We start from the raw sequence: 15,704 nt of genomic DNA, 5'->3' as shown, positions 1-15,704 counted from the left end.
CCTCCCTCGCTCCTCGGGCCTTGATCCTCACTGATCTACATAAAGAAAGATAGACTAAGGGATAGACTATCGTTGTTGCCGCCCCATCATTCTTTATGTAGATCAGTGAGGATCGAGGCCCGAGGAGCGAGGGAGGACGTATACACTTTACATGAGAGGCACCTAGGGATAGAAGCCGCTTCAGTAACCAGTGCACCTTTGGTTTAAGCTGAACAAATGAAGTAGTAGCCTAGTAAAGTGCGCTGTACAGTGTCATTGTCCAGCATGGTTTAGGTCCTTATAATGGACCTATAGGCTACTGTAAATGAAGCTCCGCCTAAATGATGATGTCATAAAAATGTGAAAATGGAGGGTAGAAATTTGAAGACAAAGTGGAATGTCTATTTCTATCCCTTTTCTATCAATTTAAGCAAAAAATAATAATTCAAATTCAATTTTAACATCCAAATCCAGCAAGAATACACAAGACACAGTACTATAGGCTGGGTAAACCCTGCCTGATCTGCCGGTGATTTGGATTTCGCCCGGCAGCTCAGGCTGGAAACCTGCACATCTATCTCTCTCCTGTTCCCTGTCCACATATTTTGGGTCCAATCCCAAATGAGCTTATCCAAAAGACACACCCGGATCGTTGGTCTGATTGGTTGAAGGACTATTCCAAGCGTAGAGTTATTTGAGCTATGCCCATACACGTATTTCCCGTTTACCAACAAAGGTTTTTAAACTATGAACATATTGAAGCAGTGCGATTTGTTTTGGCTCTCCTGTAAAGTTGGTGAAATGTCACTTACGACCTCTTGCTTCTCAGCCCTCGAGTCATAGTGCGCTTAAAATTGACTACCAGCGACCGTCACACTAGTTGGATGGCAAATAAGAAGGACATGAGTATATTGTACTTTGAATTTTATTTTCTTTTTTTTTGTAAAAAGTAAACTCTTAAAAAATCCGTCTGATTCATCACAGCATACATATATTTCACATCTCATAACACATCTCTCCCTTTTGTTAATATTAACAAAATTATAAAAACACACGTTTATGCGTGCATAAACACGCATGCAAACACAGACACACTTGAAAACAAAATCACTTTAAACTCAATTTTTTGTAAACGGCCACCGCTGCCTCCTTCTCCATGTAATAAATCAAGTAAAGGTTTGAGTACGTGGCCAAAGACTGATCACATGATGTTTTCAAGAGCAACCCTGCACCCCCCTGCACCCCCCTCCACACACACACACACACACACACACACACACACACACACACACACACACACACACACACACACACACACACACACACACACACACACACACACACACACACACACACACACACACACACACACACACACACACAGTACCTGTCTGTGGTGAGGAGGAAGACACCGAATGCAAAGTACCAAACAAAGTCTCAAAAATGGGCAATGTGTCTGTGGTAACATCAACAGACAAAAGAAGCCAAAATGTTGAAAACTTAAGTAACGTGATTGAGGCCAACATTTGGCCTGAAATATCAAATCAAACATCACCATTTACCCTCCCTCCCGCATAATCCACCTACGCACAAACACACACACACACATTATTTTAAAACTATTTCCCGTCATCGGGCCGGCTGCTTAGCGGTCGTAAACAATGATGAAGAAGTAACAACACAACAATGGAGTCACTCCGGCCAATGGGAGGAGGACCACTGACATTAAGCGGAGCCACTCCGGCCAATGGGAGGAGGAGCGCTGACATTAAGCGGAGTCACTCCGGCCAATGGGAGGAGGAGCGCTGACATTAAGCGGACTCACTCCGGCCAATGGGAGGAGGAGCGCTGACATTAAGCGGAGTCACTCCGGCCAATGGGAGGAGGAGCGCTGACATTAAGCGGAGTCACTCCGGCCAATGGGAGGAGGGCCGCTGACATTAAGCGGAGTCACTCCGGCCAATGATCATGACGTGATCATCAAGGCCTTGTTACTGAATGAAGCAAATCAGGTAAAGACATAAAAAAGGCACTGCAATGATTCATTTTTAGCACTCCATATAGACCTCTGAAGTTCAGAAAAGGGACCCAAAGCTGCCATCTTTGCCCATATAAGGAAATCCTGGTACCATCTTTGCCCATTAAGATTAGGGAGATCCGGATTTTTGTAGGCGAACTGCAGAGGACTATTCACACTTCAGTAACAATATCAATTCTGATGTCTCTCTTCTTCCCCTCTCTCTCTCTCTTCTTCCCCTCTCTCTCTCTCTCTCTCTATGACACAAATTTCGTCATCTCCTCACCTCGTTATATCTTCATCGCTCACTCTGATTCTCATTCTGTCCCCTTCTACTCTCTCTATGTCTGTCTGTCTGTCTGTCTGTCTGTCTGTCCATCCTCTGTGATTGGTTGATAGAATGTGGCAGATTGGTTCTTCTCACACCAGAGCTCAAATAAGCAGGCAACAGAACTGGCACTGTTTATTACTAAGAGGAGACAAAGAAAGTGAGAACTAGTGTGTGTGAGAGAGAGAGAGAGAGAGAGAGAGAGAGAGAGAGATTAAGAGACAAAGACAGTGAGAACTAGAGAGAGAGAAAGAGAGAGAGATATTAAGAGACAAAGACAGTGAGAGCTAGTGAGAGAGAGATTAAGAGAGATTAAGAGAGAATAATCAATGGCGGAGGAACGAGTGAGAGAGAGAAAGAGAAAAAAGTAGTACTGAAGGCTCTCTGTATACACTGAGACAAAGAGACAAAATGCTCAAAATGCCACAAACTGCTTTGCTTGCATCCAGTTAGGATGATCTCACTGACAACACAGTAATCTAACTGGGAGAGTCTTCAAATCACCCTGCTCAAAGTACCTCCCTACACACACACACACACACACACACACACACACACACACACACCACCACCACCCCGACACACACACACACTCCGCTGCCTCTACGTGCACACCCTCCTCTTGTCGTGGAAGAGGCGGCGGACGGTGTAGACCTGCGTGAGGGCCACGGTGAGCAGGACGAGCAGGCTACACACACACACACACACACACACACACACACACACACACACACACACACACACACACACACACACACACACACACACACACACACACACACACACACACACACACACACACACACACTCCGCTGCCTCTACGTGCACACCCTCCTCTTGTCGTGGAAGAGGCGGCGGACGGTGTAGACCTGCGTGAGGGCCACGGTGAGCAGGACCAGCAGGCTGACGCAGGACCAGAAGGTGACGCGCCACAGGTTGTCCTCCAGCAGGTAGCGGTCGCGCGCCTCGTGCGCACGCAGAGCCGTCTGCATCTGGCGACTGCGCTCCAGACGCCGGTGCACCGAGTCCATGGACTCCTGGGAGAGAGGAGAGGGGGGATGAGGATGAGAGATGGAGAAGGAGAGAGATGGAGAAGGAGAGAGAGATGGAGAGAGATGGAGAAGGAGAGAGAGAAAGATGGAGGAGGAGAGAGAGAGATGAAGAAGATGGAGAGAGAAATGGAGAGATGTGGAGAGAGAGATAGAGAAGGAGAGGAGAGGGGAATGAAGAGAGAGATGGAGAAGGAGAAGGAGGAGAGAGATTAAGAAGATGGAGAGGGAGAGAGAGATGGAGAAGGAGAGGAGGGGGGAATGAAGAGAGAGATTAAGAAGATGGAGATGGAGAGGAGACAGGATGAAGAGAGAGATGGAGAAGAGGGAGAGAGAGATGGAGAGATGTGGAGAGAACAGTCAAAGAGGGGGAGAGAGAATGACAGAGAGGGAGAGATGGAGAGAAGAACCGTCAAGAAACAGGAGAAGTAGGCAGAGAGAGAGAAGAAAAGTCAGAAAAACGGGGGAAAGGAGGAGAGGTGTGTAGAGCGACGAGAGGATAACAGTCACAAGAGAGAGAGAGAGGAGGAGAGGAAGGTAGAGGGACGAGAGAGACACAGAGAAGAGTAGAACAAGGAGAGAACACGATTGACATCGTCCGACACGTGACGTTTTTGCATCGTCAATGGTTATATCATCTGTAATTACAGTAACATAGTCTCTCGTCGTTAGTGGTTATATCTCGTCTGTAATTACATTAACATGTATCATGGTCTCTCGTCGTCAGTGGTTATATCTCGTCTGTAATTACATTAACATGTATCATGGTCTCTCGTCGCCAGTGGTTATATCTCGTCTGTAATTACATCAACATGTAACATGGTCTCTCGTCGCCAGTGGTTATATCTCGTCTGTAATTACATTAACATGTATCATGGTCTCTCGTCGTCAGTGGTTATATCTCGTTAGTAATTACAGTAACATGTAACATGGTCTCTCGTCGTCAGTGGTTATATCGTTAGTAATTACATAACAAGGTCTCTCATCGCTAGTCGCCGTACATGTGAATGACGCTTAACCATGCTTTAGGCAACGACGCCCTCTGATTGGTGAGTGTTTGTGGAAGGGGGCGGGGCACTGACCCTGATATCCTCCAGCTTGTACTCCAATAGGCTCTCGGGCTCGCCCAGGCCCGCCCACTCGTCGTCCCCGCCCTCGTCGGACGCCGGGCCCTCCAGGATGACCTCGAAGAACACCATCTTCTCCGAGAAGCGGCTGAAGCTGTTGTCGAAGCAGATCTGGTAGTCGCCCTCCTCAGTGGGCTCAACACTACAGCGAGGAGGAGGAGGAGGAGGAGGAGGAGGAGGAGAAGAAAAGAACAAAGGAAGGAGAGAAGGTAAAGAAGAATAAAGAAAAGAGGGAGAAACAATGGATGAAAAAGAGGAAGAAAAGGAGGGAGAATTGAGGGAGAAAAGAAGGTAAAAAGAAAAGAGGGAGAAAAAACGGATGAAAAAGAGGAAGATGAAAAGGAGGAAGAAAGACAATTACATTTTATAACAACTGTGTGTTAGAAATCTGACTTTCCTTTCCTGACCAGAGCAGACCGAAGTGGCCAATCTCGTCATGAGATTGGCCACTGAGAGCCAATGGGAGCTCGGGATGGAGGCACCTACGGACTACCTAGCCAATGGGAGCTCAGGGTGGAGGCACCTATGGACGATCTAGCGGCCAATGGGAGCTCGGGATGGAGGCACCTACGGGCTACCTAGCCAATGGGAGCTCGGGATGGAGGCACCTACGGACTATTCTAGCCAATGGGAGCTCAGGATGGAGGCACCTACGGACTATTCTAGCCAATGGGAGCTCAGGATGGAGGCACCTACGGACTATTCTAGCCAATGGGAGCTCGGGATGGAGGAACCTACAGACTACCTAGCCAATGGGAGCTCGGGATGGAGGCACCTACGGACTATTCTAGCCAATGGGAGCTCAGGATGGAGGCACCTACGGACTATTCTAGCCAATGGGAGCTCAGGATGGAGGCAGTCAGTCAGAGGAACTCACGTGTGGACGCCGTCGGAGCGACGGAACTCTGAGATCAGCTGATAGCCATGAGGAGAGAGGATGGTGAAGTCCACATCCATGCCTGCACCTGCGATGATCTAACACACACACAGACACACACACAGACACAGACACAGACACAGACACAGACACAGACACAGACACACACACATTAATATGGCCATTGATTTGGACTTTCTTCATAGCATAGCATCTCATCCCATACTTTATATACTATTACACACACAGTCTCTCTGTCTTTCTCTCTCCGCAGAAGTCATACTACTGCCTCATAACAAGCAGATATCATGCAAATCTGTGGTTGAGTTAGGCACATCATAAAAGGCAGATATGCCGAAAATCACATGTCACAAGATCACATCTCAACCTCAAATAACTTGGGCGAGAGAGAGAGAGATAGATTTGTATCTCCTTACTAGTGTTAATTTTGTCACCTATTTTTAATTTAGTCATAGTCTTAGTCTTGTGACGAAATGTTCTTTTTAGTCTTAGTCATATTTAGTCATTCAAATATCATTTTTGTCAGTCTAGTTTTAGTCGACTTAAAGTCTCATAATTTTAGTCTTGTTTTAGTCAAAAGAAAACTTCTTAGTCAACTTTTAGTCAAGGTATCTTAGTCAACTTTTAGTCAAAACATTTGAGTCTTTTTTATATAACAAGATACGTTTGAATAGGCTACTATTTCAGTCAAATAGTGTTTCAGCTACTGTATGTGTTTCACACGTCTCAATTTTCCCCCAATAATATCCAGACCAGACCCAAAGTAGGCCTACGAATGTTTTACTCCGCTACACTAGATGGCACTATGCGCCTAAACGTAGTCCCATATAGGGATGGGTATTGATACGTTTTTATCAATATCGATGGCATTATCGATTCTGCCTATCAATCCAATTCCTTATCAATTCTCTTATCGATTCCCAAAAAATGTAGGTGCACCCTCATTTTTCATTGCATCGCCTTTAACGCCAAAAAGTCACCTTTTATCGCTCTCCTTTCATATTATGTGAATGATTTTTTAACAATAAGGCGTAGAAAAAGCTTGTCTTTATTCAAAACACAATAAGGAATATACATATTCTTTATAAAGAATTATAAAGATGTATATATAGCCTACAGTATATAATATAATTCTTTATATATTCTAATCTATACTACTGACATTTCTGATATTCATGACATTCATGACTATTCATATTACAACTCTGCCTCTTTAATTCAGCTGTCGGCTTGAAGCCTCAAATTGTAAACAAAGTAGCATAGTTGGCTAGCTTATTATAGTCTACTGGTTGGACTGTTCAGTTTCCCCACGTGTGTTTAAGTTGCAAGGTAAGCTAATACTTTTTCTCCTTGGGACAGGCCCTTTTGAGTCTTAGTTGGAAAACATTGAGATGATCAGTCAAATTGAATGCAAGAGTTTGAATCAAATTTGTGCAGGAGCCTACGCTATGATGCTAACCGAAATTATTATAGGCTAATGTAGCTAGTTGTCTTCTATGCGTCATTGCTTTCACGATTGTGAAGTGCATGTCGAGGGGCAGGCGCACGAGAGAGGGAGAGGGAGAGAGAGCGGGCCAAGGGGGTTACTTCTATACAGTTTGGCTAAGTTGCACGCATAGTCTACAATTAAAACATGTGAAGGAAACGTATGCTTTCACCCGAGCGTCAGGTGCACCAGTGTGACCTAGAATTATTTTCAGGCACACTCGAACATTTTGGGCGCATATGCACTCTGGAGCCCTAGACCGGGCAACGTTAGCACCCCTCCGTAGGCTGTCGAACACATGACACTCTTGGAGCTTAATCCCATGCTTCACGGACAAATGTTTTAACATATTGCTGGTATTACTACCCTTACACGATAACAATACTACACTGGTTGCAGACAGCAGAAATTTCATCACGTTTAGTGAAATGGAGCCAGGCTTTGGATCTCTTCCTCCTCGGGGTTGACTCGTAGTATGAGTCGTCGCAGCCACAGGGTTACAGCAACAGCACATAGCTAGCCTACAGGAAAGCTGCCGCCCATTAATTTGGACTATTCTGAATGCTTAACAGGTAGCATAGATATTCTGTCTTCTCATTTTGTAGATGAAAACGAAGAGAGATTTTATCTTAGTTTTTCAATCATGCAAAACATTTTAGTCTCGTCTTTTTTCGTCAACAGTAATGCATTTTATTATAGTCTTAGTCAGCGTTTCAGGACATTGGTTCAGTCTCGTCATCGTCTCGTCTTAGTCTCGAAAAAAAAGGTCGTTGACGAACATATTTAGTCTCGTCTCGTCTGACGAAATTAACACTACTCCTTACTAATGTAAAGTTGATTATTAACATGTTATACTTGTAATTTTGGCAACAATGACTTGACACATTCATGCCAATAAAGCAATATTTGATTTGAGAGAGAGAGAGAGAGAGAGAGAGAGAGAGAGAGAGAGAGAGAGAGAGAGAGCTGCCTACAAGGTAGCGGATGTACAGCAGGACGTAGCTTATCATAATCAATGGGCTAGCACTTTAAGACGCTCTCTTGGCTGCAGTGTGCGTGCAGTGGCAGTGGGCAAACAGGAACACCCACATATCAAACACGAGACACAAGACTCAGAAGCTCACATTACATTCGCTAGAAACACCTCAGAAGTTCCACAGGTCAAGTGCGCATGCAACAATACAGGTTAGGCGCGCGGACATTGCGCATGAATTGACAGGTCTTGCGGTTCCCCTTTTAGGCGGAACTAGCAGGTCTTCAACAGCTTTCAAACGTTAACTGTTCCTTGACATAGAAGGCTAGCTACCCCCAATAGGCTGGGGGGTATTTTTGTAATTGAACAAACATTCATTCAAGCCCACGTTGATGCAAGTGTCACCAGAGCTCGCGATGCCATGCATGCACGTTTTAACATCAAAGCTGGCACAACTCACTTGCGTAAAGCTCATACACTTGCACAAAAGTGCCACGTTAACTACGTAATAAAATGGCTAGTTAGCAACTTAGCCATGACTGTCATTTTTAATTAGCGACTAATTGCCAGCTAACATTTAGCCAGATGTAATTTGCTAGCTCACAACAACTGCAGTGTCAGAAAGGCTAACATTAAATCAAACTTGCAAGCTAGATTATAAGACATTGGAGTTTAATGCTAATGTTACCTGGTATTCAACTTCCATAGAGCCATTTTTCGACGCCGTTTGGAAGAAGCATTCTGTTCTTCCTGCTGGCAGTAGAAATGTAAACTCACTATCAAGGTTCGGGCTGAAACCGCTGACCGTCTGCGTGAAAAACGCAATAAGTACAGAGATAACGACACATTTAGGTGATAACCTAATGTGACCTCCTCGATAGGAATTCATAACGAACGATTTCCGATCCGTTTCAGTCGGCTGTTGTCAAAGGTTAGGTGACATTGTGCAAGTCAGATACCTAACATTAGCTCCACAGCATCGCAATGCACTAGCCTAGGCTACAGTAACTTTTATCAACACCCGATTGGTTAGATGAGCTCTCGAGTCTAACGGGGAAATCAACCAATCACATTATACCGAGTGTCCGTTCTTCCTCCAATGGTTGAGGGCCGCAGTGAAGCGGCTTCTGTTGTGTTGAATACACTTCAAATGATTTCCATTCAAATGGCACAGTATGGTGGTCATTGTGCATTAATGGACTAGGAGGCTCCGCACCGAATCAGTTTGGTTACAAACTGTAAGGTAGCCCTCTGAAAAAGATCAAGAGCCAAACTTTTATTTTTTAACCTTTGCATTTCAACCTCAACATTTGATTATGACAGTAGGCTATTAAGCAACTGATAGGCCTATGGATCTACTGATTGCTAGTCTTTAAGTTAAAAACATTTGGTAGATAATTAATGGTGCAGGAAAGACAAGAGGCATGAAACCACGACACGAAGCGTTGAGTTGGCCTGAAGGAAAATAACTTCGTGACCGGGAGGTGTCGCAAGAGAGCTGTAGCCTTCAGAGCGTGCTAACCTATTCGGTAGGCCTACGTCAGCATACATCTCCGTTTGCCATTTACTGAAGGACGTTTTCTTCCACAAGCACTTATTTAGCCTACTGTGCACACAAATCATTCGGTTAGTGTTAAAGGCTATAGGCCTAAGATTGTACCTTGAACATTTGAAAAATTGGACATTAAATTCTTATAGTAAAATACAATAAAAATGAAAAACAAACAACAAAACAAAAAACATCTAAACCATCTCTGCACCCGCTACACCAGGGGTCTCCAACCTTTTTGGGGATGAGGGCTACCCGAAGAACTCAAATCATATGGAGGGCTACCCATTTGAAACGAACAGCCCCTCACAACCTTTTATGCGAGGGTAACCCTCCTAAATAGTGGGTGATTTACAATGTCAAATTATCAATATTATGTGCTGTAGGCCCATACGCCTTTATATATTTTAAACAACTGTATTTTCATCTGATTCTTCAATATTTTAATATCAATATGCAACACTACCAGCATCTTGTTCAGTTTGTTCATTTCAAAGTTTGCATGGGGAACCTAATATTTATTTTTTAACAAAAAAAAAAAAAGTTTTGTGCAACTAATAATTTAGGTTAGCTACATTTTTAAGGTAATACTCACCATTAAGAATTTTGAGGCTGTTTAAGTTCTGATTTCAGTGGACAACTGTTTTTTTTAACATTTCAATAGCAATCACCAACACCACCTTCCCTAGCTTATGAAGACGCATTTTATAGTTATTGCACGTCTCCATGATCTGACAACATGTTGCGCCCGGTAGGTTAATTGGATCATGGCATAGCCTACATGCCACACGATTTCCAGCGCTACACGGAGAAGAAAAGGCCCGTGCGCTACAGTAAAGCAGACGTTTTTCAGTCCTTGAACAATCATGCACGAACCGAACCGTATGGGACAAACACGGAATGGGCACAGAACTTTAGCGAAGACATGCTTCCATTTGCTACACCAGACGAGCGAGCTTGTTTTTTCTGCATGTGTGCGAGCAGCATATATGCGCTCCACTTCCGTTGTCGATTGAATGGGAAAGGCATTCTGAGCCAAAGGCTAAAAGTTAACCAGCTAGGCCTACAACTTAAGGTATCACCACCAATATCAAGTTAATGTTAATGGTTACATGTCGGCAGTCCGACATCCTGCCAGTCCGACATCCCTTTCGTCCGACATGCCGCTATTCAGACATGGTGTTATTCCGACATGCTGCCAATCCGACACATTTTAGTACCCCCATTCCGACAGTGTACAAATCTTATTTTTTTCCACGTCAATTTAACGGACCCTATGAGCCCGACGGACGCAAAGTGCGTCAAAAAACACACCCATTCTTCTCTGTTACATTGCTCTGCTATTATTAGTCACAGCGAGATGAGACCTATATTGCATGAAAGAGCTGAGAACCTTTCCAACGAGACTAGACACATGTCTGTACGATCAAGTATGAAAATAAAAATAAAATCATTAATTTAAATGAAAGTAGGCTATATCATATTTACAGTCTATATTGCTCTGCGTTCACCCACGCAGCCACTGCTCTCGCTTGAATTACTCCGGGACCAGGCATCGCACAGCCATAACATGCATATCAAATGAAAGAGGAGAAACAGAGCTTTCCATTGATACCAAACACATCGATCCTTTTGTGTTATAGAAACAGACGAAGTGACAAACAAATAAGAATCATATAGCTTCGGCTACCGCTATACTTTCGTTTGATTTACTCGTGAAACCGTGTTAAAAAGATACGGCTTGCATGTCAGATAAAAGAGGAGAGCTAGAGCTATCCACAGATACCAAATACAACCTTCTATGCCATAAAACAGACGAAGTGACAGCAAAATAATAACTTAATTTAGCTCCACTTAGTCCGCGAATAATGAGACAGAGAAGAAAACTGCTTTCACTTCCCCGAGTCGTGCACGCAACAGACACATAACCATATCAAGAAGTCTTCACAATGACATTTTAAATGTGAATCTTTATTATTTTACACAATTGGATATAGTTATGACATTAATAGCCTATTAATGACCTCATGTCGGAATGGCACGTTGTTTGAAAAAAAAGTTAAATACCGCCACTGCGACCATGAAAAAAAAAAATGTCGGAGTGGTGGAACTTTCTCCCATAAAGAGACATGCCTCCACTACGACAATTGGACGTCAATGTCGGAGTGCTGGTATGTCGGAATGAACGGCGGTAGCCAATGTTAATGTAGTTAAGGCTACAGATTGTTGTCTACATACATTCTTAAAATGGTTTAAATGATTAAAAACGTCACAACGGAGGATGTTTTTAGAGCGTGATCTGCAGACGACTTGTGGGCTATTTTTAGAAGGTGCGCTGCGGGCACCTCATATGCGTCTCGCGGGCTACCTGGTGCCCGCGGGCACCACGTTGGAGACCCCTGCGCTACACCAATAAGCTACATAGCCTACATTTATTATTTTCACAAGCTGCCAGAAAGACAAACTGAAGGCTCTGATGTGAAACACAGAGAAGCAATGGTGGTATGACAAAGAGGGAAACAGTGAAATGGACTCTTGACTTTCAAGACTCTCTTCTCTCCGAGTCCTTCTGCACAATCATCGATCCAAGTAAACAGCCCCTCACATATCTATTTGACTCTCAAAATATATAGGCCTACCCGTGATTCTAGCACAGCAGCAGTTTGCCTACTGAAAGTGAAAGGACACAGTATAGGCCTACCCACCACCCACTAGGCCTATATCTCTCTCCCTTGATGTCATGTTGTCACTGTTTTTGAAATCGTCCTTGAAACATTTATTTTGCCCACCAGGTCACCCTCTCTCAACTGGGAGTACGGGATCTGTTTGGGGGGACGTGGGTTGGACATGCACGCAAGGCTTGTTCATGGAAGTTGTCGTTGCATTATTATGGTGATGATGCTAAGCATGTTGACCTTCTCCAAAACAATGGTATTGGGGCGTCTGTCCTCCCAGCTGGTCCTCGGTGTCGCCAACAGACACCCCTCCTGTGTTAAGTCTGGCACGCTGGAGATTCCCTATGTTGCTATGCTTTCTTTTGTGTCGGTCTGTCAATGTTTGTTGCCCACAAGCAAATGCATGTTGGGTGATGAATATATGAAGTCTGTAGGTGCCTCCATCCCGAGGTCCCATTGGCTAGGTAGTCATCTTTGGTGTGAATTGGGCTTTATTCATAGTTACCCAGAGATGGCTGCCTGCCTCGGGGCATCTGACCTTGAACATTGATTGGAGAATGCTGATCAGCTAAACGATCATAAGTGTGATTGGCTTGTAACATTGGAAATAACTGATTGGTTTGTAGGCTACAGTTGAGAGTTGTTTATTGATTGGCTTATGGGAAATATGATAGCAGGAGTATGAGTGTGGTGTGGTGAGGAGAATGAATGTGGTACTTAAGAGTTGACGAACTCCGGTGATATGCAAATTCTGTGCTGCAGACATTGCAGAGGACTTTGTTTTAATCACTTTATTTATAACACCGTCAGGCCGTTTTTTTTTTTTTTTTTTTAAGTAAATGTTCCAATCAATGATCCAGGCAGCACATTCTCGTCTCCCCATTTTACGGTCTTATGGTTACTGACTAGAATGGCTCCAGGTCAAAGGTCATCGATTAATCTGCGTTAATTTTTAATCAGTTATTTTATCTCAAATTAATTAATCTAAATTAATCCGTTATTTTGACAGCCCTAGTTTTGAGGCAATCATCCTCGAGAACTGAAACCTGAAAAAAGCTTCACTTTTCTACTCTCTCTGTTTCAGAACTTTAACCATTTTATGGGTTTGTAATGGATAGCATTTGATCTGACACGTCAAACATGACTGAAGGAGGAGTCTGATAAGGAGGCTGAGTTGATTTCATCTGTTAAAAATAGCGTCACAATGCCACCAATTTTTTTTTCCGCACACACACTTGCAGCAGGCACGGGCACACACAGAAAGACGCACAGACAAAGGGGCCTATATAGGACTTCAGTATATTCTGTAAGTAGTTAGGAGTAGAGAGTTGTGCACATCATGGCAGCTGAGAATACTGACTCCACACCTATAGCATCACCTGAGGCGGACATTAATAACCCGCCTGGTGCTCTGAGCGTCGTCGACGGTGCTCGATGGCGGAGGCTGGAGGAGAGGCAGACGCTGCTGTGGAGGCTGCTGCTTGGGGCCCTGTGTGGACTACTGCTGCAGGCCTGCTGGGTCTGTCGCCTCACGACCCTGACAGTCTCCAGCTTCGGTAATTATCTGAGCTCATCCATCATATATCTATAGTAGTATCATTATATATTCAACCTTTAAAAAGGCTTTTATGACTGGAATTGTTGACTACAATTTGTAAAAATAATTTGTATAAAAAGGAATGTGCCCTAATATGATACTTGAGTACTAAGTTGACACTTATTAATTTACTGCTTATAACTGTAAGTATACTTGCCATCATTGAGTATACGTGTGTGATTCTTGATTGTGTGTTTCCTGTTGGTCTCTATAGGGGTAAAAGATGTCTGTGCTCAACTTGTGGTAAATTACCAAACCACTGTCCTCATTTGAATCAGTTCATGCCTATAATATGTGTCTCTATCTATGATATTACCCTTGTCACAGGGACATGTTGGTCTCACCTGAAAAAAGCCCACTTCTTAACCACCCTTCTTGTGCCATTTAATGTAGCTTAATATAACCTGGTGGTGTGTGTGTGTGTGTGTGTGTGTGTGTGTGTGTGTGTGTGTATTGGGGGGAGTTTTTTTTTCCATTATAAGATCCTTTAGTGAGCATTTGCAATATGACTTTTCTATCTTTTTGAAATTTTGGTTCGCAAATAGTTCAGAGCTTAAAGCAACACTAAAGCACTTTCCTCTGGTGTACGCACGCTATTTGCTTATGCAGCAAATAACGATGTCCACAGACAAGAGCATGTTGCATGATTGAAGTATGATGTATTGTGACATCGAAGCAAGTCAAATTTGTAGCTTCTTATGTCTCATTCCATTGAATTACAGATCCGCTACATGATCTGGTAAACTAACATACTGTAGTGCGGTTATAGCCAATAGAGGGCTGCGAAGTGAATGCAGAAGTGCTGTTCATCATGTTATGAGTTGATGAACCACTGAAATTTTGGAAACATTAGGCTATTTTAAGGTACAAAAATTCTTATTGTTGCTTTAAGTCTTTGTTAGACCAAACCAATAATTCATTTTAAAAAACTTGTTTGCGACAAACACTATTTTAGGCTAACCTTATATGAAATAAAGATTAGGTTTTAATTTGTGAAATTGATTTGAAATGTTCATAACCTGCATCCTATGCTGATTGAGATGTCTAGCTGCATTAACCCCCATGTTAAATTCCCAATCTCTAGCTATGGTGAAGGGTATGTGATGATGTGGGGCTATTTTAATTCCAAAGGCCAAGGGAACTTGATCAGGATGCATATTATCCTTGATCTATGAAATAGCTGGCCTTTAAAAAGAAAAACATAAAAAAAATCCTCCTGCTCCTATGGGAATTTAACATAGGGGTCAAATACTTCCTTCCCTAGCATTTAAGGAAGAACATTTATTTATTTATGATACATTCTTCAATCACAAAGAAGATTGGTGTCCTTAGCGGTTTGATTTTTACTCATTTTTTTAATTAAGGCAGTAAGATCAATTGACAAATGATTTTATTTTGCTCTTTTTAGGCAACTTTAGCATTATATCAAATACATGTTCTCCCCACCGTATCTAGAGCTGTCTACTGCTCGAATTAATGGTGCATCCGATGAAACTTTAGATTTTTGGCACAGTCTTGCTGAATATTTGAAAGAAATGCTTTTAGCTCTTAGCCTGGCTAACGCCTACCACTTCTCAAATGAGACGTGGTCTGGCAACCAGACGTTCATTTTCTCGTATTTGAAAAAATGCCCAGATCCGTTCATTGGGCGCCACGGATGTCTATCAAATGCGCATAGCTCATCCAACTCACACCCAACTCGTCGAACGAGGACGCGTGAGGTGCCCCCGCGCGTTCATATGCAACGTTAAGGGCTGCCATTGACATCAGTGTAAATCCTTTGGCGTCGAATGTAGACACAAGAAGGCAACGGAAACTTCGCGGATGTTCTGTGATTGGTTCGCCAACATCAGGCGAACATTTGGGCGTTAGTTTCCAGACTGGCTTAGCAGCGGGATTGAAATCACCGCGCAAGGCAGTATGGGAACACCCAGGCTATTTAGCTCTAGCATTTTCCACTATAGTCTGCTGTGATCCCCTCTGTTTTGTTCTGTTTTTTTTTTTTTTTTAATCTTATCTCTTTTAT

General features: G+C 43.3%; 1 protein-coding gene across 1 annotated transcript; it reads right to left on the bottom strand.

Annotated features, from left to right (window-relative positions):
• Window positions 1-151: 151 nt before the first annotated feature.
• On the bottom strand, window positions 152-8,860 carry LOC134085500 (transmembrane emp24 domain-containing protein 1-like). Its single transcript, XM_062539954.1, has 4 exons — window positions 8,546-8,860; window positions 5,378-5,475; window positions 4,456-4,642; window positions 152-3,361 (listed from the first exon to the last, which is right to left on the bottom strand). The coding sequence occupies exons 1-4, from the start codon at window positions 8,744-8,746 to the stop codon at window positions 3,143-3,145; spliced, it is 705 nt and encodes a 234-aa protein (XP_062395938.1). The 5' UTR covers window positions 8,747-8,860; the 3' UTR covers window positions 152-3,142.
• Between the last annotated feature and the right edge of the window lie 6,844 nt (window positions 8,861-15,704).

This window comes from Sardina pilchardus, chromosome 1 (genome assembly GCF_963854185.1).
Source record: "Sardina pilchardus chromosome 1, fSarPil1.1, whole genome shotgun sequence".
NCBI classification, from domain to species: Eukaryota; Metazoa; Chordata; class Actinopteri; order Clupeiformes; family Clupeidae; genus Sardina; species Sardina pilchardus.
This window is presented reverse-complemented; position numbering and strand designations above follow the sequence as displayed.